Source organism: Glycine max, chromosome 18 (assembly GCF_000004515.6).
Source record: "Glycine max cultivar Williams 82 chromosome 18, Glycine_max_v4.0, whole genome shotgun sequence".
Lineage (NCBI taxonomy): Eukaryota > Viridiplantae > Streptophyta > Magnoliopsida > Fabales > Fabaceae > Glycine > Glycine max.
Window position 1 is genome coordinate 8,556,903 of NC_038254.2, and position 21,540 is coordinate 8,578,442.

General features: G+C 34.4%; 2 protein-coding genes, 1 non-coding gene and 1 pseudogene across 4 annotated transcripts in view; 3 read left to right on the forward strand and 1 right to left on the reverse strand.

The window, feature by feature from the left end:
- Positions 1–661, forward strand: part of LOC100806606 (disease resistance protein RPM1) — a 45,880-nt gene extending 45,219 nt beyond the window's left edge. The window contains 1 exon segment of the mRNA XM_041012300.1: positions 283–661. The gene's annotated coding sequence lies outside the window, so the exon portion shown is untranslated.
- A 5,067-nt stretch (positions 662–5,728) lies between these two features.
- On the forward strand, positions 5,729–11,674 carry LOC100812146 (probable long-chain-alcohol O-fatty-acyltransferase 1). The gene is made up of 2 exons (XM_006603109.3): positions 5,729–7,381; positions 8,019–11,674. Exons 1-2 carry the CDS (start codon positions 6,763–6,765, stop codon positions 8,426–8,428), a joined length of 1,029 nt encoding a protein of 342 aa, XP_006603172.1. The 5' UTR covers positions 5,729–6,762; the 3' UTR covers positions 8,429–11,674.
- A 550-nt stretch (positions 11,675–12,224) lies between these two features.
- Positions 12,225–13,728, reverse strand: LOC100812694 (uncharacterized). Its single transcript, XR_005889794.1, has 3 exons — positions 13,545–13,728; positions 13,001–13,426; positions 12,225–12,550 (listed from the first exon to the last, which is right to left on the reverse strand). It is a non-coding gene; the product is annotated as an uncharacterized protein (transcript).
- A 3,591-nt stretch (positions 13,729–17,319) lies between these two features.
- LOC100819428 (disease resistance protein RPM1-like) lies at positions 17,320–21,083 on the forward strand (annotated as a pseudogene). Its single transcript, XR_001386183.3, has 2 exons — positions 17,320–20,161; positions 20,706–21,083. The product of XR_001386183.3 is annotated as a disease resistance protein RPM1-like (transcript).
- The last annotated feature ends 457 nt before the right edge of the window (positions 21,084–21,540 follow it).

Here is a 21,540-nt window from a genome sequence, read left to right on the forward strand (position 1 = left end):
TTATTGTGCTCAGAATTGGTAGATGTTGACCTCAACTGGATTGAGTTTTTTATTTCCATGTTGATAAATACTTGAAAATTTTCATTGTATCATTTTAAGAAGAAATTAACTTGGTGTTTTTATAGGGTCGTAAGCATATACTTCGTGTAAATGTTATGGGTTTTTAAAGTTCCATTACGATTGAAGCCCAATGTGGATTTTTTTCATAAATTAGATTGTGTTAAATGTTCCTAATTTTGATGCTTTGAAGTTTGACCTACTTTGTACAACCATGAATTTTAGGAAAGCAATGAGGGAAGATTGTAAGAGGTGTTCCAAATTCAATGTTTTCGACGTTCCAATCATGTGGTTTTTTGAGTGTTAATTATTGCGCTTATGTTAGCGTTATTAACACCAACACAATACGAAGAAGCTAAAAATAGTGTTCCTACAAAGGCAGACAATTTTTGACAACCGGAAAACTCAAGATTCCCTCAAGTTCTTTCTTTTGCGGCCCGTGAAATGGTGGATGCATGAGTGGATTTGAGGCATCAAATTGATTTTTTAAGCTTCCTTCTTCTCTTTCTCTTGTTTCCCTTTTTTTCTAAAATGTGTACTCAAATTTTTGTTAACTTGATGTAATTTGAATTCTTACCTATAATTCAAGTTCATTTCTTTTAAATTGATTATTTGTCTTTGTTTTAATTTAATGCCTTTATAAATTGGCATTTGGTCACTTATAGTGCGTTGATCGTATATTCCTATCGACAACTGTGAAATTGAAATAAGGATTGAATTTAAGATAAAATGCAACAAGGTTGGAGATTCTATATATAGGAATAAATATCAACAATTACGATAATTTAGATATTCTTAAACCTAATGATTGTCCTAATTGAGTAATTCTAAAGATTTAAAATTTCAATTGCAGAAAAGAGTTTTTGAGTTAAGATATATTCACCTTCAATTACAGTAGTAAAAAATAAATTCAGTTTCTCATTATGCTTCTAGAACTTGAATTGGAGTGAAAATTTGGGTTGTACGTGTTAAGCTTGGGGTGAACTCGTATTGTAACAAGACATGTTTGATTTTGTCTTAGCACTTTAATACTCTTAGCACAGTACGTACTTCAGCAATTTTGGTACCCAAACTTTTATGTTCAGGTTTGATCCCATATTTTTCAAAAACAATTTAATACTCGAATATATATTATTAAAATCAAGTTATATATCACTTATTTGGAGTTAGATAAATTTTTCAAGGCTTAATTTTATCTTTTTGTGTCATTCATTATTTATTTTATTTAATTTCTTCCTCCTAATAATAAAATCTTTAATTTAATCGCTTAATTCACTTGACATTGTTTATTAATAGTGGGATGAGATTGAATCAAACAAAGGAACAAATTAAATTGTTTATTAAAATTTAAAAAACAAACAGTGTGAACAAGAAGTTTATTGAGGGGTCAAGTTGCACCGTTTGAAAATTAAAGCACTAAATTAAATTGTTGATTAATAGAGGACCAATGCTAAATAAAGAAATAGCACGACAAAAAAGTAATGTTTTTTTTTACTTTTAAAAATTTTGAAAATTTTATTGAATTCTAAAATATTCAATTAACTTGCCTAATTTTTTGTTTATTCACTCTTTTTTTTCCTTTTAATCCTTGATGTTTGAAAACTTCAAAACTCTTTTTGATCACAAACATATTTTAACTCTCATAAAACAACACAACAATGTTTCTAAAATCGGACTTTTATAAGTTATTGATAAATCACTTTGTGAGTGATATTTTGTACAAACTTTTATGTTATTTTGTATGCATTTTCTTGATAGAATTTACAATTGGACACTAGTTTTGTATTCCAAAAGTATAACCACTCAATTGAGTGAAAGAGTAGGAAATTATACAAATTTATGAAAATTTAAGAACTTTACATAACTTGATTACTATCGTGGTACATTGATCACGGTCGTGGTAATCAGCATGATCACAATAAAGTGATAAGAGTCCTCCCAAACAGCGTCAAGATCCAACAATAGCCATGGTAAATTGACCACGATCATGGTAAATCAAGAGGCTTATAGTCAATTTATAATGGTTCAAGGCTTCAGCGTCACTTCTAACCACGATTGTAGTGCTCCTTTTCAAACAAATATCTTGAGGAAGCTATATATAGGTTTCTAGACTATGTAAAAATCATTTTTCAATTATTTTTAGTTTTATTCTTATCTTTTACAAATTTGAGACAATCTTGAAAGCTTTTAAGAGCCGAAGAACTTAAACAACATCGCTAGAATGGATTATGATCATTGTTCCTACTTATTGGTATGTTTATGTTTATTTTATCTAGGATTGCTAGTGCTGTTCTGATCATGAGGAGCTACTCCTCCTAGTCCGAAGATTATTAGATAACTTTTCATTTGTACCATTCTCCTCATTTTAATGAAATTTCTCATTGATTTTATTTAAATTAGTTCTCTTGCTTTTACTGTTTATTTGAAACCAATCATTTTAATACTTAATCAATTGCATAATACTAATCATGTAATTGGTAGATTTTGGTAGAGTGTTTTATGTCAAATTGCATGATCAAACTCTTTGGGTAATCTCCAATACATTAGTTAATCTTTAATTAATTTTTCCTATAATTGATTTTCTTTTGACTTAAATTGATAGAACCAATGATCATTGGGGTATTGATTTAGGCAAGAAGCATCTTCTAACCTGGATCATAGACTTTAGTTGATTTTGTGAATGAGTAATTAACTAGAGAAAGCATTTTATTACAACTAGGGTTGAAGGAAAATTAGTACTAGTAAGTCATAACCCCTAATCACTCTTATCATCAATGAACTCTTTCTTTATATTCGTATATTTGTTTACTTATAAATCCAAAACCATAAAAATATTTAAATTATCTTTTTAATTACTTCAACTGTTAATTTAATAAACTTGACTAATTGAGAATACAACTCGTCATTTGGGTTTGATATCCATACTTTCGAAACCACTATTATGATTGCGTAAGGTACACTTGAGGTATGACAAACATATTGGACATACAACGATGGCAACATATGAGTGTGTTTGGATGAGGGAATTTAAAATTCTGAGGAATTTTAAATTCTAAGAATTTCAAATACCTCAATTGAAATTCTTTTATTTTCAAAATTTTGTGTTTATATAAAAAAATTAAAATTGAGGGTGAAAGAAAATGAGTCACGAGTTCAAGAATACGATTTCGGAATTTTAGGTGGAAAATAGGATGAAAGTTATAAAAGAAATGCGCGAATTTTTTGGAAAGTTCTAATGTAAGAAGAGAATTTCAATTTTTCACCTTTTAGAAGGAAGTTAAAATTCCACATTTTTAGTGGTTTAAAATTATGTTTTAAAATTCCAAAAATTTAAATTCTTCAAAAAAAACATCCAAACAATAAATTTTATATTAAAGAAATTTAAATTTTCTGATAAATTACTTTCCTTAGTTAAAATTCTATATTAAAGATATATTGATAAAGAAAACTGGATTCGAGGCCAGCCTCCAAACAAGGCAAGAAAGAAAGCAAACTTAGCTTTTTTCATATCATGTCTGCCTTACAATTGCTTTATTTATACTAATTCCTTGCTAACAGAATTTGTCATTTTGTGTCAAGGAATATTTTAGGAAATCATTGGCTAGCAATTTACGATTACGCTTGTCTCCCTAAGGCCAACCAGCCATCATCTAGCAATTCTTCATTCCAGGTCAGCTTCCTTTCTCGCTTTTCTTTCTCATGTGTAGTCTATGAGGTAAGAGGGCTTTGTGATGGCCCTCTTTACTTTCTTGCTATCTGTACCCTTGGTTTCTGTGTTTGTACCTCTATTTTGTGTTCTCTGTTAACTGCCCCAGCTTTTGTATCATTCGTCGGCCCTTGTAAAACTACCTTGTCCTCAAGGTGATAATCCTCACATAATTGATCCCAATTCTCCCACGAGGTGTCATCTGGGGATAGCCCTTCCCATTGCACCAACACTTCCCAAGGCCCTTGTTCTAAAGCTCGCTGATAATCTAATATGGCTAGCTAAGGGAGTAATGATTGGTTGGTGTTGAACAAATTGTTTTGGAAAGTGAACTTCCTGAATATGTTCTGGGGAGCCTTTGAATGCTTTCAACTGGGAGCGGTGAAAAACAGGATGTATGCGAACTTCTTCCGGCAATTTGAAGCGGTATGCCACAGGTCCTATGCGTTCCAGAACTTGAAATGGTCCGTAGAATCTCTTAGCAGACTTGCCCATGATTGCTTGTGGTCCCTTAGCGGAGACTTTTTGGTGGGGCCTTAATTTAAGCATAACCCAATCTCCTGGTTGGTGGATCACCTCTCTTTGTTTAGCATCTGCAGTTATCTTCATACAGTCTTGTGCTTTGAGAAGCTTCTTGCGAATGGCCTGAAATGTTTCTTCTCTGTTGGTCAACATTTTGTCAACTGCATCCAGAGCTGAAGAACCCGCGATATAATCTGGAAAATTAAAGGATTTGCGCCCAAATGTGATCTCATATGGAGTGGTGCCTGTTGCCGCATTCCATGAAGTGTTATGAGACCACTCCACCCAGAGAAGAAACTTGCCCCATTCCCTTGGCTGATGATGAACAAATGTGCCTAGACATTGCTCTATGACCCTATTTAGCACCTCCGTTTGACCATCACTTTGTGGGTGATAAGCGGAGCTTATCCTTAGCTGTGTGCCACTCCGACGAAACAACTATTGCCAGAATTTGCTAACAAATAGGGGGTCGCAGTCGGAGACCAGGCTGCAAGGGAGACCGTGAATCTTGTCCATGATTTCCATGAACAACGAGGCTACCGCATGGGCTGTGTGTGTCGCTAAAAGCATGCCAAGATGAACGCCTTTTGAAAATCGATCAACCACTACTAGTATTAACTGTGTTGTTGTGATATGGTGGGAGCCTAGTGATGAAGTCCAGGGATAAGTCTTCCCAAGGTCGATGGGGAACTGGCAGAAGACATAGTAATCATGCTGCTCTTTTTGTCTCGTACTTAGCATGCTGACAATAATACATTGCGAGACAAACTTCGTGACATCTTCTCAAAGTCCTGACCATTCAAAGTTTTCCGTCAAGCGAGTTATCATTTTCGCAATCCCCATGTGGCCTCCCAAGGGTGTTGTATGATACTCCACCAGTAATGTGGGAATTAGGGGCAAGTCCTTTGGTAGCCAAATTTGTCCCTTCCAGAGGATCAAGTTATGAACAAGAGTGAATCCAGAGTGCTTGTCGGGGTCCGCCATGATTGCTTGTTGGAGATGCCGATACTCAAGATGATCCTCCCATTGGTGGCGCAATTCTTCAAAGAAAAGAGGGTAAGGGACAAAAAGGCTCATGTAGAATGCATTGGAACCACGCGAGCGCCCTGCCTTCCATGTAGAATGAAACTATGGTAAGTCTTTCATTCTTTGGTGTGCCATGGTATTCGAAGAATTGGTTGATTTTGAAAATCCAACCAAGTGGTTCGGTGCCATCAAAACGAGGCACATCTAATTTCATTCGGTGATTGTTTGCAGGTACCGATGGTGATGGTGGAGGTGTTGGAGAAGAAGATGACGAGAGGATGAGAGTGACACGATTAAGGAGTTCATCAATTTTCTGAGTGAGTAAGTGCATGGATTCGCCGAGGGATAGTTGATGATTGGTGAGTTTGAGTAAAACTTCATCAAGCTTATCAAAGGTACCCATGGTGCGGACTGGATGGAACGATAGCACCAAAATTGATAGAGAAAACTTGAAAGAAAACTGGATTCGAGGCCAGTACCTCCAGACAAGGCAAGAAAGAAAGGAAACTTAGCTTTTTTCATATCATGTGTGCCTTACAATTTCTTTATTTATACTAATTCCTTGCTAACAGAATTTGTCATTTTGTGCCAAGGAATATTTTAGGAAATCATTGCCTAACAATTTATGGTTACGCTTGTCTCCCTAAGGCCAACCAGCCATCATCTACAAAGGCAGACAATTTTTGACAACGGAAAACTCAAGATTCCCTCAAGTTCTTTCTTTTGCGGCCCGTGAAATGGTGGATGAGTGGATTTGAGTCATCAAAGGGCAAGATTCATCAAATTGATTTTTTAAGCGATATATATGTAATTTAGATATCTTCTCGATTTTCCTATAATGGAAAACATGAATAAACTAATAGGAAATTGTAATTCTACCTTAATTAGTGATTTTGAATGAGATTTGATTAAGTAGTTATGTTACATATTTGGAAAACTCTATTTATTGTACATAATAATTATATTGGGTTCAAAGAGATTATTTTTAATGGAAAATATCTTTTCTTTGTTGAATTAAGGCATTTTTCTTCACTTCTCCCTTAAAAAAATTGAAAGAAAAAAAAAAGTGCATCCCCTTCGGCGTCCCCTGTCCCCTGCAGGAGACAATCATAGAAGAAAGTCGAGCCACCTCTCTCTCTCTCTCTCTCTCTCTCTCTCTCTCTGGCGGCAATATATAACAATTAAAAGGAAAATATAAGCCATTAGTATTATTCAGTAACAACAAGAATCATTGAACCAGTCAACGCTTACATTCGAATATAATATATATTGTGTGTATTGTGTTGCATATTTTATAACACATCTTCAATTATTTACATATAATATCATTCCTGTCTAAAGTCTTCTATAGCACATGATGATTAAAAAAATGTCCGAGACTCACCCTATAACAATACTCATAATTTCCGTTGACATTTCACATACTCAACTCATAGATTAAAGGAGAGGAGATGTATGGTGAAATTGAAAGGTTCATCAAAGTATGGATTTCAGCCATCTTAGGTTTATGTTATTGTTATTACATAGCTGCAAGAATACCAAAGGGCTTCTTGAGACTTCTCTCCCTTCTCCCTATTCTCTACCTCTTCATCATCCTTCCCTTGAACATCTCTTCACCTAACTTAGTTGGATACACTTCCTTCTTCCTTGTTCAACTTGGCATTTTCAAGCTTCTACTTTTTTCCTTCAACAAAGGCCCTCTTGCCCTATCACCCCCAAATATTGTCCATTTCATTTCCATAGCTTCCCTCCCCATCACCCCAAAACAACATCCACCAACCAATAAAAATAACACCACCAACACCCAAAAGCCAAAATGGCTATTGCCCTTAAAATTGCTTATTTTTGCAATGATCGCACGTTTTTATGAGTACAATGAATACTTCCACCCTCATTTCATATTAGTCCTCTATTGTCTTCACTTGTACCTTAGCTTAGAGCTTGTTTTTGCTCTTATTGCAACCCCGGTTCAAACCCTTTTTGGCTTAGAGATAGAACCACACTTCAACGAACCCTACCTTTCATCCTCACTTCAAGATTTTTGGGGTCATAGATGGAACCTTATGGTTAGACATGACAAGAAAACTCATACCGGTGGGTATCCGCCCGAATCCATCCTGACTTTAATGGATAATACCCGAGTTAACCGGATATAGGTTCGGGTTCGGGTTCGGGTTTGAGTTCGGGTTTTCCCCGATAATCAAAGGTTGGGTACGGATACGGGTATGAGATTACTAGATCTGTCCCGAACCCGAACCCCTCCCGCCACTTAAAATCTTTAAAACTTTTGCATAATTTAATCAAAAGACATAGAATTTTTATTACTCGTTAATTTTATTTTAGAATTTTTACATAATTTAATATTATTTTCTTAACGATTTTTATAAACACATGCGCTATGATAAATTTATAGATATATAAGTGGTTAAAAATAAATGTTTAACAATCAATTTATTTTTTCTAAAATCAAATTTTTAATATTTTTTTACAAAAAAAAAATTATTTTTCTATTTTGAATTGGGTATGGGACGGAGTCAGGGATACCCGATACCCGACAGGTACCCAATGGGTACGGGGATGGGATAATAAACTTTAACCCGTCGGGTATCGGGTACGGGTATGGGGATATGTTAGGGAGTCGGGATAAGGGATTGTGGAGACAATATCCGTACTCGCCCCACCCCATTGTCATGTCTACTTATTGTTTCTCGTCTTCTACGCTTTACAGTATACAACCATGTAAGCTGTACGATTACGGGTTTAGTGGGTCCCTCATGTGCCACGTCAGCTGCCATGTTGGCCACGTTCCTTGTGTTTGGGCTTGTGCATGACTTAATCTATTATCATGTTACATGTGTACCTCCCACGTGGGAAATTATGTGTTTTTTTGTGCTTCACGGTGTGTGCACGGTGGCCGAGGTGGCTGTTAAGAAGGTGGTTCTCCGTTGTGGATGGTGGCTGCACCGTGCCGTGTCAGGGCCACTCGTGGTGGCATTCTTGGCTATCTCAGTAAATTGGCTGTTTTTTCCTCAATTGTTGAGGAATGAAATGGATAGGAAGTCCAGTGAAGAGTATGTAATTTTGGTGGATTTTGTTAAGTCTAAGATATACCATTGAGAATGTTTAACTCTTGAGAGTAAACGTTAAAGGATGAGAGAGACTTATAATTGTAATATTTACCTTAAAGGGTAAAACATTTCGTTTTTTTTTTAAGAATTATTTAATTGTGAATAAGGCATATATGTTGAATATGTTGAAAAATGATGAGTGTGACTCAACAGCTAACATCTGAAAATGTGCAAGTCTAAAAATATTAAAGTATTTTATGTTTTTATTGGATTTACGTGGGTGTATAAAAAAATATATGGGTGTATGAGTTTAGGTTTGAAGGCAAAAAAATCTTTATTTAAATATTTGAAAAAAAAAGAAACTTAATTGCACATAGTGTTTCAAATGAAAGACACACATACGTGGTTTAAAAAAAAATACCATCTCTATCTTGGATTAATGCATTGTTCTTTCTTACAAAATTGGAAAAAAAAAAAAAAAAAGGAAAAGTGTGTCCCCCCTTGCAGCAATAACAATTAGAAAAATATCATCCATTAGGAGATTTATAATTAAAGTGTGTCCCCCCTTGTAGCAATAACAACTAGTTAGTAATAAATGATTGAACTACTGTTACAGCTGGCTAAGTTTCCTTCTAGATTAGTCAAAGGCAAGATCGAGAGGCACAGAAGCGTGGCAATTAATTTGGGTAGCTATAATCTGCTGCCTGTAGAACTTCAGAAATAAAATTGTCTTTGGAAGTGGTAATTTGTCGTTTGATGACTTGCTTGGAATCTGTAAGATTTAGAACATGATCTTGGTTGCACGCCAGAATATTTAAAGGCTTCAGTTATTCCTTGTTTGAGTGGTTAAACAGCCCAATGATGACTATAATGGTTTTTTTATTATTAAAATGGATTAAAAATTAAAATTATCATAATGGATTCATCAAGAAAGTATTTATGAAAATAGATGATTTTTGTCACATAGGATTATAAAAATGACACCTTATGTTTTTTGTGTATTTTATAGCATTTTTGTCAATGCTAAATTCTCGTATACTCCATTTTTGTCAATGCTAAATTCATATTTAACGATTAGATCTTATGTCACAGTTTTACTCAATTTAATGATGATCAAGCTAATATAAAATACTTATAAAATTAAACTCTTGTCTTTACAACAATTTAAAATAAATATAAATGTATAATTAATTATAAAAAAAAAAAGATACGTAAGCTTAGTAACGAAGAATAAAGTAATAAGAGTATGTATTTGTATTTCTTTTGATAATGAAGAATATTTTTTTGAGACAAAATAAGACGTATAAATTTCAATTTTTGTATATATAATTTTTTGGTTGAGTGTCTTTCAGTAAACGACATCATGTTTTAAGATTTTAGTGTCAGCCTCAACTTTTTGGCATCTAGAGTTGAATGGGAACATTCTTTAGTTGTTATCACTTTGTCCTGATTGTTTTCTGCTAGCAAAATAAATTTTCAGAAAGTCTGTTGAAAGTCATTCTAATTATCTAGAATCATGAGATGCTCTTCATCCTGAAGTAGTTAATTGGTCAAGATATATGCGGGGTGTTGAACATGTACTGATTTTCGTTGGCTTGAGAAGTTCTACTGTTTCATTCACACAAAAAGCTCATAGATTCTAGTGGGGATTCAAAGGAGGCTTTTATGGGGAGGGGGAAATGAGAATAAAAAAATAGCATGGGTTAAGTGGGGGGATATTTGCAAGGAGTAGAGTGAGAGTGGGCTAGGAGTAAATGATATAAGGTCATTTAACGAGGCTTTGTTGAGAAATGGAGATGAAATTTATTCCATGGTGAGGGGAGGGAGTTTTGGCAAGAAGTGTTAATTTTGAAGTATGGTGGTTGGAGGGGCATTCTAAATGAGGGAGAACAAATTCATGAGTCATGGTGGTGGAGGGATTTAAAGAGAGTTTGTGGAGGAAAAAATGAGGTGAAATGGTTGAATGGGTTTTGTTGATGGGTTTAAAACAAGGTTTTGGTTGAATGATTGGGTGGATAGACAAAGTTTAGCTAATATTTTCCCTAGACTTTTTTACTATCTCCGACCAATAGGAGGAAGTGATTGTTAAGATGGGTTCATGGAGAGATGGTTCTTGGCGGTGGGAGGTGAAGTGGAGGAGGAACCCTTTTGTATGGGAGACTAAACTTATACAACAGCTTCATCAATTACTGGAAGGGGTCCAACTACAAATTTCAGGAGAAGACAGATAGTTTTGGAAGCAATGCCCCTCAGGGCAGTTTTCAACTTCATCGGCCTATCACTTTATTCAACAACTTGGAGGGGCGGGAGAAACTTGACAACTTTTTGAGCAGATATGGAAAATTAAAATTCCACCTAAAGCTAAAATTCTTATGTGGAGAATTTTCAGAGATAGAATGCCAACTCTTGATAACTTGGTAAAGAGAAATGCCATTGATAGGTATTGTGATCAAATGTGTCCTCTCTGTTTGGGTCATCAAGAATCTGCTCAACATCTTTTCATCTCTTCTAATGCCATTCAAGATGTTTGGTTGGAATGCATCTCATGGAAATCTCTTTCTCTTGCACAGCCAAGTAGTTTGGAAGTTCATTTCAGGTAATTTGCAGGTTTAGGAGGTTCTAGAATTGAGTCAGAATTTTGGCAAGCAACATGGGGAGCAGTGGTCTTTTGTGTGTAGAAATTGAGGAACGCAGTTGTTTTTAGACAACAGTTAGTGGACAGAAAGAAATTGATAGAGGAAGTTAAATTCCTTATCTGGTCATGGTTACATAATCTGGATTCTGGTTTTAATTTTTCATTTGTTCAATGGTCATCTAATCCAGCAGTTTGCGTACATGGATGGTTTGGCAGGACATTATGTATGTGGCAAGTAGCTGAGTGCAGGAAATTCGATAAAAAATGTGCAGGAAAGGGTATGTGTAGCATTGTGGAATCTGTCAGGTGGAAATGCTAATTATGGAGGTGAGTTCATTAATCTATTTTGCCACATACATGCGAAGAACTTGCACTGTGTTATTATTAAGAAAACTTCTCTGCATGATATATGGCTTTTGGCAGTGGGGTAACTTCCACATGACTTTGTTTTGCATAATTTTATCCAGCAAAGACATGTTATAGCTGGTTAGTGGTGGGATACTATACTATGAGAGGAAATGAGTGAATTACAATACTCTGGTATGTTGTGGAGCTTTGAACGGTTATTTTTTATTTATGCAATCATCGCCTAAATATATTGTAACTGCTGTCATGAGCTGATAGGGAAGTTCTATGAACTTTTTGTATTTACCTCTGGTACCCTTCTTTATTACATATATATAACTTTTGCTGATTAAAAAAATGTTTTTTCGATTTCTTGCTGACACTGTAAAAGATAGTCATTGAAGTTTATTGTTTGTATACTAGAAATGGTATATTTTAGTTGAATAAATCAGAAATAATAATAAAACAGATAATGTGTTTTGAGGTGCAATAAACAGGCTCAAATCATTAATAATAATATTAAGAATATGTTGCTATAAAGATCTGCTGCAAATCTTGGGTAACGTAAAACCATTTTTTTTTTTTAAATTAACGGGTATTGCTTTCTAACTCAAATCATTTTAGCACCATATACTGCTGCCTTTTGGTTGACATGCAAATGAGGCAAGCTGAAGATGCCATATTTGAAATAGAAACCACGGATAAAGAACATACAAATATAAGATTGGCCTAGTGGTTAGGAAAGAAGGACTTAAGGGTGAAGGAAGAAAGGAGGGAAGAGAGGTCATAAGTTTGAATCTCCACACTGATATTTTTAACGAAACTAACATTTGCCCATACAAAAAATCACATAAAGAACATTGTGTAATCAACATGCTATGATTTAGCACATTCCATGTTACAATGTGTCTCACCCTTATATTATTTCTAAAAGTTTCCATAAAGACTACAAGAAAGCTACAAAGAAGGCAAAAGAAAGGTGCATATGCTATACACCTTAACCTTATATTAATGATGCATAAAAAGCAATATACCCTTCTCAATGAGATGTAGGAATTATACCCTGGTTGCGTACACTTGTTTTCTTGGACATGGGATATGCAAGTGCAGATCGTTGCTTGGTTAACCCTTCAATGATAAAAGAAAGTGCCCCATAAGCAATGCAGCTCTGTAGAAGTGATTGGGGTGTACCTGGAGAATCCTAAAGGATGAGTCATAATAACAATAAAAACGTACAAGAGAAGAAAATTAAATACATATTTTTCTTTTTGGTGAATAAATTACATACATATAGAGATAGACTTATACAAAAGAATTGATTGAAATGCCTGAGTCACTAAAGCAGCTTTTTGTTTTGTTTTGTTAGACCATTCAACATAGTAATAAACCTCAACCTTTCCCCAGCCACCAATTGGAGACAAAATTGTCTCAAGTGTTTGGCATGAAGGATCATGTTTATTCATAGATTTCAACAATGAAAGACAAATTAAAATTCATACCTTTGAGAAAAAAGGTTTGGTCAAAATAGGTAAGATTACGGTGACCTTTATCCTTAATTTCAATTGGTGCAGAGACCAACAAGTTACTAAAAATTTCAAGTAAAGGATGATAGTTCATCAATTATTAAAAGAAGGGATATACCAGGAAAACTTGTAGCAAGACCAGCGCAGCATCCAGCTACCCCAGCATTAATGGCTGCAGATGTGAAAGGAATCACATTATCAGTGAGAGAACATTATATTGGCGAGGCTTTTTTAAGTTGGCTTCTAACATATTTGGCTGAATTAGAAGTTTGTTTGCCAAATTAAACCTCTTTGCCAAAGGAACATATTTTTATGAGTGTTTTTGTAACACTTTTCATGTAGCATCTGAACACTACCTTATCATAATTCCTTCTTTCTTTTCATTAATAGTTTCCAACTAACTTTTTAGCTTCCAACTAACTTATATGTTAAGTTTTGTCAAACACATCATTGAAATTAAATATTTTATACCATCATCCTTTCCTCGAAGTCTTCCCAATATGCAGACAACCAAACTATCAACTCCGGATAAAATTGCAAATGTCTAATGAAAACGAAGACAAAAAATGAAGATTATTAATGAATGGACATGTTCAAATAGGTATTAAGTTTGCAAAGTAAAAAGCCGGGCAGAAAATAAACAACATTGATCTCTGGTATACCTTAGCATTAGATCCTGCTTCTATAAAGGATCCTTTAAAGCCTTTCTTCTTAATCAATCCAGCACCTGAAAACAGACCCATTGAAAGCATCCTTGAGCACGAACAGAAATATCGACCAACTATCAAACTCTAAGAATTTGAATTTCTTGATCATAATCCTCTGCCAGCATTTCGAAGATAGCATAGATACACAAATATTACCTATGATTGAATAAAGCAGAAAATTTAGTTCAAAATCCATTTCTCTAGTTACTTGTTAGGAAAATATTATATAGATTCAAAATTTTAAGTGATGTTACACACTCACTCCTCTCCATCTTCACTCAAAGGTAATAAATAACTAATAACAGAAAAGATTTGAAGGTGAAATTATCTACCAATAGATTCCTCTTTAAGTTGTGTACAGGATATAAACAAAACGGCATATACTCCCAAATTACAAATTTCTCAGAGGATGCTATAAATTCAAGAAAGAAAAAACAATTTCAAATTGCAAATTCCGTGTAGCCTATTTGATTAAGAATAAATCTTAGATTTAGTTGCAATTAATTAAGTGCCTTTAGAGTTATTCTCCTGTCAGAAATGGAGATTTACTTTCTAAATCTTTAATACAAATCTTTATTATGTGAATTACAAGTGAAACTCCAATTATGATTGAAAAACAACATTAAAAGTACCTAAGGTACTGCTTCTAAGAAATTTAAAATACCAGAAACAAGAGAATGACGAAGAAAAACAGAAAAAATAAATGGTAACATCACAAAAAGTAAACATAAAGCACATGCAAGTCCAAGTCAGAGAGAGGACCATAGCCGAAAAGGGAGCCGGTGAGGGCGCCACAAGCAGTGCTAGTGGCGGCAGGGAGAAGAAGGGAAGCCGTGAGCGACGGAGTAGAGGAAGGACCTACAGATTTTGTATGATTGGGAGCATTGTTCACATCACTAACCGAATTAACTGTTACATCCGATGCCATCACTTTTGAGTTTTGACGATGTGGTTACCCTGCTCTTGACTTGAATTTATTCCACACTAACAACATTACCTCTTTCAACAATAAACTAATCAACACTGCTATTCACAATTATTAATTAGCTAAGTAAATATTTAGGAACACAAGGTCCTTCTCTGACTATGTCAGTTATGCAATCCTCATTGTTATTAACGATAATCAAATTCTTTGAAGTATGAAAACAAAGTTCTGTATAGAAACCAACGAAATGGGATATTTTTTCTTCCTTTTTTATTTTAAAAAAAAATCTCGCAAAGTATATAGAGTAAACCAAGCAGATACACAAGATATCACCATTTTAGTCCTAACCATGATTTGCAGATCCTAAATGACGACGCAAATCTGCTAAGAGGCATCCACAAAGTGAAAACGTTGGCTTATATGAATCACTGGCTTATATCAATCGAATTGAATCATAGTGTTAAATGAAAGGGAAAGTGCAAGTGCATGAGCTAGTCCTGGTGCATTACCATCAACTACAACTGTCCACTCTTGTTCACTCTTGCTTTAAATGATTAATTTTATTCCATTGAAGCTCAATATTCATTTCAAATGATGATTACATGCTCTTTAAATGAATTACTGCATTAACTTTTGACCACAAAACATAACCAACTATGAGCGTGAAAGCACACATCCAATTACATGTTATCTACTCATGCATTATACAGTACAAACCAAAAAAGCCTACTATTTTCAACAATGTTTTAGGTGTGATTGGTTTGAGGGTGAAACCAACCGAAATGTATCAACTGTAAGCTTTTCTTGAGGTAATAATCAATGATTATTTTGGCTCCATAAACTACTCGTTTTCATTGTGTTTGATACAGGTACAGGGTATGAAGAAGAAGGTACCGAGGAAGAAGAAGATAAGAGTTCAGCTCAAAAGAAGAATGAGGGGGTGCAGGGAGAAGAAAAGCCCAAAAGAAGGATTACTAAACCCAGCTACTTAAAGGACTACGTTTAGAAAGAATTACATAGCAGCCTCACACACTCAGCCTCATACTTAATAGGAAATTGTTAAGAGAAATACATAACCAATTCTGTTATTCTATATTCTAGAATGATTCCTACTTAGCCAGCTCAGCACTATTCTGTTAGGAAACCATCTATATAATACCATGTAATAATAATTACGAGGCAATGAGAATATTCAAGCATTTCCTTACCTTCTTATCTTCTCTTCTTAAGGAGGATTCTGGACCTCGAATTCCAGAGTTATCAGTGTTCCTATTGGTATTGAAGCTATTAGTTTCAGGCTATAATAAATTGTAGTAGCTGAATGCGATTGTTAGGGAAACAAACCCTTTTAACTACAATGAACATCAAAGACAGAACACACTAACAACACCACCATAAAAAAGAAATATGGGAAGAACACATCAAAGGATAAAAAACACTAACTGCAACTCCATAAAATAGAAATAGTAGAACAACACAAATTTAACATTTTCAGTACTTCTTGCTTATGTCCACAAAAATATCTTAATAAATATTCATTATCTCAAATAAGTTTGGTTTAGGCTTACTAATATGTTGGGCCCGGCCCTGAGGAATGGTCAACCAACATAATATAATTAAGTCCATGCATTCTTAAATTTTAAGGGACGTACAGGTATGATATATGCATGGTGCGATTCTTGACAGTGGGTGTCTCTCGCCGATAATGACATAATTACGTAGATGAGGGGGTGAGTATGTTGTGTTTGATGGTTAGTCTTGCATCTTCCTTTGTGTATTTATTCTTATGTAGATTAAGATGTAAGGCGCAGTCATTTGTTGGGTAATGCTTTCTTTTGAGCCTTAGGGGTAGGCTAGTAGTTCTTTGCATTCCATGTACGGGCCAATGCAGCCACTTGTATTTGCACTGCTTGTGCTTCTAATTATTATTATTATTATATATATATATATATATATATTATTTCGTCGATAAAAAGAAAAACTTATCGTGTGACCCTAATATCAAATAATCAATACCAATCCACAAAAAGAGAAAGAAATAACCTACTATATAGAGTCAAACAAGTAGTATATAATTTGAGTAGTTTCATGAAATCATAAGTTTTAAATGTTAAGTTTGTGTTCATCTTCTTAAGCTATGATAAATGAAATTATATATATTGAAATGGATTTTATTTAAAAATAAATAGAATTTTAGAAAAACAATGAGGTTTTTGTGATTAAATAAATCAGGAGAAATAATTTTATTAATTAAAATAATGTTTGTAAGGTAAATAAAATAAATATATGTCCTTAGAAAATAAAAAGATGTTTTATTTATTAATTTCATATAAATTAAAATAGAATTCCTTTTAATAAAATAAATATATGCTCTTTTAAGACTTTAACATATTCTTTTTTTATACACTATTTTCTATTAGTTGAAATTAATTATTTTATCTCCATTTTTATTTATAAGACTTTTAAAATGATATTTATTCTATTTTATAAAACTCAATGTATAATATTTCGTATTTATTTAAAAATTGGGTAGCGTGATATGGTATGGATACGGTGACAAATAATTAACATTAACAATGGCAAATTCAGTGCTGGCATACACGTTCAGCTTTGTCTGAATCTAGCGCTGGTCATATCTAGCATGTGTTTTTAAGACAAGTGGATGATACTTCAACTAGCGCTGTTCGTATTAGTTGGTTCAACCATAATGGCATATTTCAATACATTGGAATAAATAACTACTTTATAAATTAACAATACATCCAACTTGCTGAATCAAAGAATATTAAATATTAATCAATTGTCCTCCTCTTACTACGGACATGGCTATATATAATGTTGAAGAGCATCAAGTTTTGCACTCACAACAAACCAAAAAAACAGAGCTAGCTAGCTAGACTAAAATGGCTGAAACTGCAGTGTCCTTGGCTGGTCAGCATGCGCTTCCAAAAATATTGGAAGCTGTCAAAATGCTGAGAGATCTCCCAAAGGAAGTTAGAGACATTACAGATGAACTTGAAAGCTTTCAAGATTTCATCAATGATGCTGATAAAGTGGCTGAAGCTGAACAAGATGATGGAAGGCGTCATAGAATAAAAGAAAGGGTGATGCGGCTGAGAGAAGTAGCTTTTTGCATGGAAGATGTCATTGATGACTATAACATCTCCTGTGAGGATAAGCAACCTGATGATCCTCGATGTGCAGCTTTACTATGTGAGGCTGTTGCCTTCATCAAAACTCAAATCCTTCTCCTTCAAAGTGCATATAAGATTCAGGATGTAAAATCCCTTGTTCGTGCTGAAAGAGATGCTTTCCAAAGCCATTTTCCATTAGAGCAAAGACCAACCAGTTCTAGAGGAAATCAAGATGGAAGATGAGGTTGTGGGGCTTGATGGCCCTAGAGGTATATTGAAAAATTGGTTGACAAAGGGAAGAGAAAAACGCACTGTCATAAATTGGTTGACAAAGGGAAGAGAAAAACCACTCTTGCCAAGCAAGTTTATGACCAGGTGCGTAACAATTTCGAGTGCCATGCGTTGATCACAGTTTCTCAATCCTTCTCTGCTGAAGGATTGCTGAGGCATATGTTGAATGAGCTTTGCAAAGAAAAAAAGGAGGACCCTCCCAAGGATGTTTCTACCATCGAGTCGTTGACAGAAGAAGTCAGAAACCGCTTGCACAACAAGAGGTATGTTGTCTTGTTTGATGACGTATGGAATGGAAAATTTTGGGATCACATTGAATCTGCTGTAATTGATAATAAAAATGGAAGTAGGATATTAATCACAACCAGGGATGAGAAGGTTGCAGAATATTGTAGGAAATCATCATTTGTTGAGGTGCATAAGCTAGAAAAACCTTTAACTGAAGAAGAATCTTTGAAATTGTTCTGTAAGAAGGCATTTCAGTATAGTTCCGATGGAGATTGTCCAGAAGAACTTAAAGATATATCTCTTGAAATTGTTAGAAAGTGTAAAGGTTTACCTCTAGCAATAGTGGCCATTGGTGGTCTTTTGTCTCAAAAAGATGAAAGTGCACCTGAATGGGGACAGTTTAGTCGAGATCTAAGTTTAGACTTGGAGAGGAATTCTGAGTTAAATAGTATAACAAAAATTTTAGGTTTAAGTTATGATGATTTGCCGATCAATCTCAGATCATGTTTATTGTATTTCGGAATGTATCCGGAGGACTATGAAGTTACATCTGATAGATTGATTAGACAGTGGATAGCTGAAGGGTTTGTCAAACATGAAACCGGAAAAACATTGGAAGAAGTTGGGCAACAATATTTATCAGGGTTGGTCCGTAGAAGTTTGGTGCAAGTATCCTCATTTAGAATTGATGGCAAAGTTAAAAGGTGTCATGTTCATGACTTAATACACGACATGATCCTTAGAAAAGTCAAGGATACAGGATTTTGTCAGTATATTGACGGGCCTGATCAATCTGTATCAAGTAAGATTGTTCGACGCCTGACAATTGCAACCGATGATTTTAGTGGAAGTATAGGAAGCTCACCCATTCGGTCAATTCTTATCATGACAGGAAAGTATGAAAAATTATCTCAAGACTTGGTAAACAAATTCCCTACAAATTACATGGTACTGAAGGTACTTGATTTTGAAGGTTCTGGTTTACGTTATGTTCCTGAAAATTTGGGGAATTTATGCTACTTGAAGTATTTAAGCTTCCGGTATACATGGATAACAAGTCTACCAAAATCCATTGGCAAGCTCCAGAATTTGGAGACCTTGGATATAAGAGACACAAGGGTGTCTAAGATGCCAGAGGAGATTCGTAAGCTTACTAAGCTACGTCAGCTTCTGTCTTATTATACGGGTTTAATTCAATGGAAGGATATTGGAGGCATGACATCCCTACAAGAGATACCTCCAGTGATTATAGATGATGATGGAGTGGTCATTGGAGAGGTAGGAAAGCTAAAGCAGTTAAGGGAACTGTTGGTGGTAAAATTTAGGGGAAAACACGAAAAGACTTTGTGTTCCGTAATAAATGAGATGCCACTCTTGGAGAAACTACATATTTATACAGCTGATTGGAGTGAAGTAATTGACTTGTACATTACGTCACCTATGTCTACACTTAGGCAGCTTGTCCTATGGGGGACGTTAACAAGGTTGCCAAATTGGATTTTACAGTTCCCAAATCTTGTGCAACTGTCTTTGGTGGGCTCCAAGTTGACTAATGATGCATTCAATTCACTAAAAAATATGCCAAGGTTGTTGTTCCTGGATTTAAGTTACAATGCTTATGAAGGTGAAACTTTGAATTTTCAAGGTGGAGGGTTTCAGAAACTAAAGCGACTGCAACTCAGATATTTGGATCAATTGAAGTGCATCCTTATCGACAGAGGAGCACTGTGTTCTGTGGAAGAAATTGTTTTACAAGACCTCTCCCAACTCAAAACAGTTCCCTCGGGAATTCAACACTTGGAGAAGCTTAAAGATCTCTATATCAACTACATGCCAACTGAATTGGTGCAGCGCATTGCTCCTGATGGAGGAGAAGACCACTGGATCATCCAAGATTTGCCCCATGTACGTATTTGGAGCAGGGGTGCTGAAGAACCTTCGCATATATTCGGCAGAAGTCATCACTAAGATGCGTCCAAATTTGAAAATTGAAGGTGCCTCTTTTTCACATCTATAACTTTGTAGAATGACATTCGTGGCCTTTTTCTTTTCTTCAATAAAAAATGCAACCATTATCTAATTCCTAAAAGAATTACTTTTGCCTCATTCTCTCTTCTAGTATTTGCTTCATTTTTCTTTCTCTACAACATCTCACGTACAAGTTAGGGATAGAATTGTCTAACAAGTATAGGCCTACACCAACCAAAGTTAACGTTTCTTCATTATAAGATTCTCACCATTATAATCCTTTCTATTATTGTGCTCAGAATTGGTAGATGTTGACCTCAACTGGATTGAGTTTTTTATTTCCATGTTGATAAATACTTGAAAATTTTCATTGTATCATTTTAAGAAGAAATTAACTTGGTGTTTTTATAGGGTCGTAAGCATATACTTCGTGTAAATGTTGTGGGTTTTTAAAGTTTCATTATGATTAAAGTCCAATAATGTGGATTTTTTTCATAAATTAGATTGTGTTAAATGTTTCTAATTTTGATGCTTTGAAGTTTGACCCACTTTGTACAATCATGAATTTAGGAAAGCACTGAGGGAAGATTGTAAGAGGTGTTCCAAATTCAATGTTTCCGACGTTCCAATCATGTGGTTTTTGAGTGTTAATTATTACGTCCATTTTAGCGTTATTAACACCAACACAATATGAAGAAGCTAAAAATAGTGTTCCTACAAAGGCAGACAATTTTTGACAACGGGAAAACTCAAGATTCCCTCAAGTTCTTTCTTTTCCAGCTTGTGAAATGGTGGATGCATGAGTGGATTTGAGGCATCAAATTGATTTTTTAAGCTTCCTTCTTCTCTTTCTCTTGTTTCCCTTTTTTTCTAAAATGTGTACTCAAATTTTTGTTAACTTGATGTAATTTGAATTCTTATCTATAATTCAAGTTCATTTCTTTTAAATTGATTGTTTGTCTTTGTTTTAATTTAATGCCTTTATAAATTGGCATTTGGTTACTTATAGTACCTTGATCGCATATTCTTATCTACAACTGTGAAATTGAAATAAAGATTGAATTTAAGGTATAATGCAACAAGATTGGATATTCTATAGTAATAAATATCAACAATTACGCTAATTTAGGGTGTGTTTGATTTGTATTTTCATTTTCTGTTTTCATTTTCTGAAAATTATTTTCATTTCCAAAAGATTAGAATTCTGAAAATATGTTTTGTTTGACTTCTTGTTTTCTGTTTTTAGGAAATTAAAACACTGAAAATTTATGATATATTGACTTCTTGTCTTTTTTTATTTTTAGATTTACTTAAAATTACATTTATTGTCATCACATTTTTATTTTACCCAAAATGAGGTTCCTGTTTATAACTGAAAACGAAATTTTATTGTTTTCATTTTCTG

Excerpts from the sequence above, each read along its gene's own strand:
- LOC100812146 (XM_006603109.3), top strand. The coding sequence starts at position 6,763 with ATGTATGGTGAAATTGAAAGGTTCATCAAAGTATGGATTTCAGCCATC. Across the intron at positions 7,382-8,018 it reads TAGATGGAACCTTATGGTTA|CTCGTCTTCTACGCTTTACA; the intron begins GACATGACAAGA and ends TACTTATTGTTT.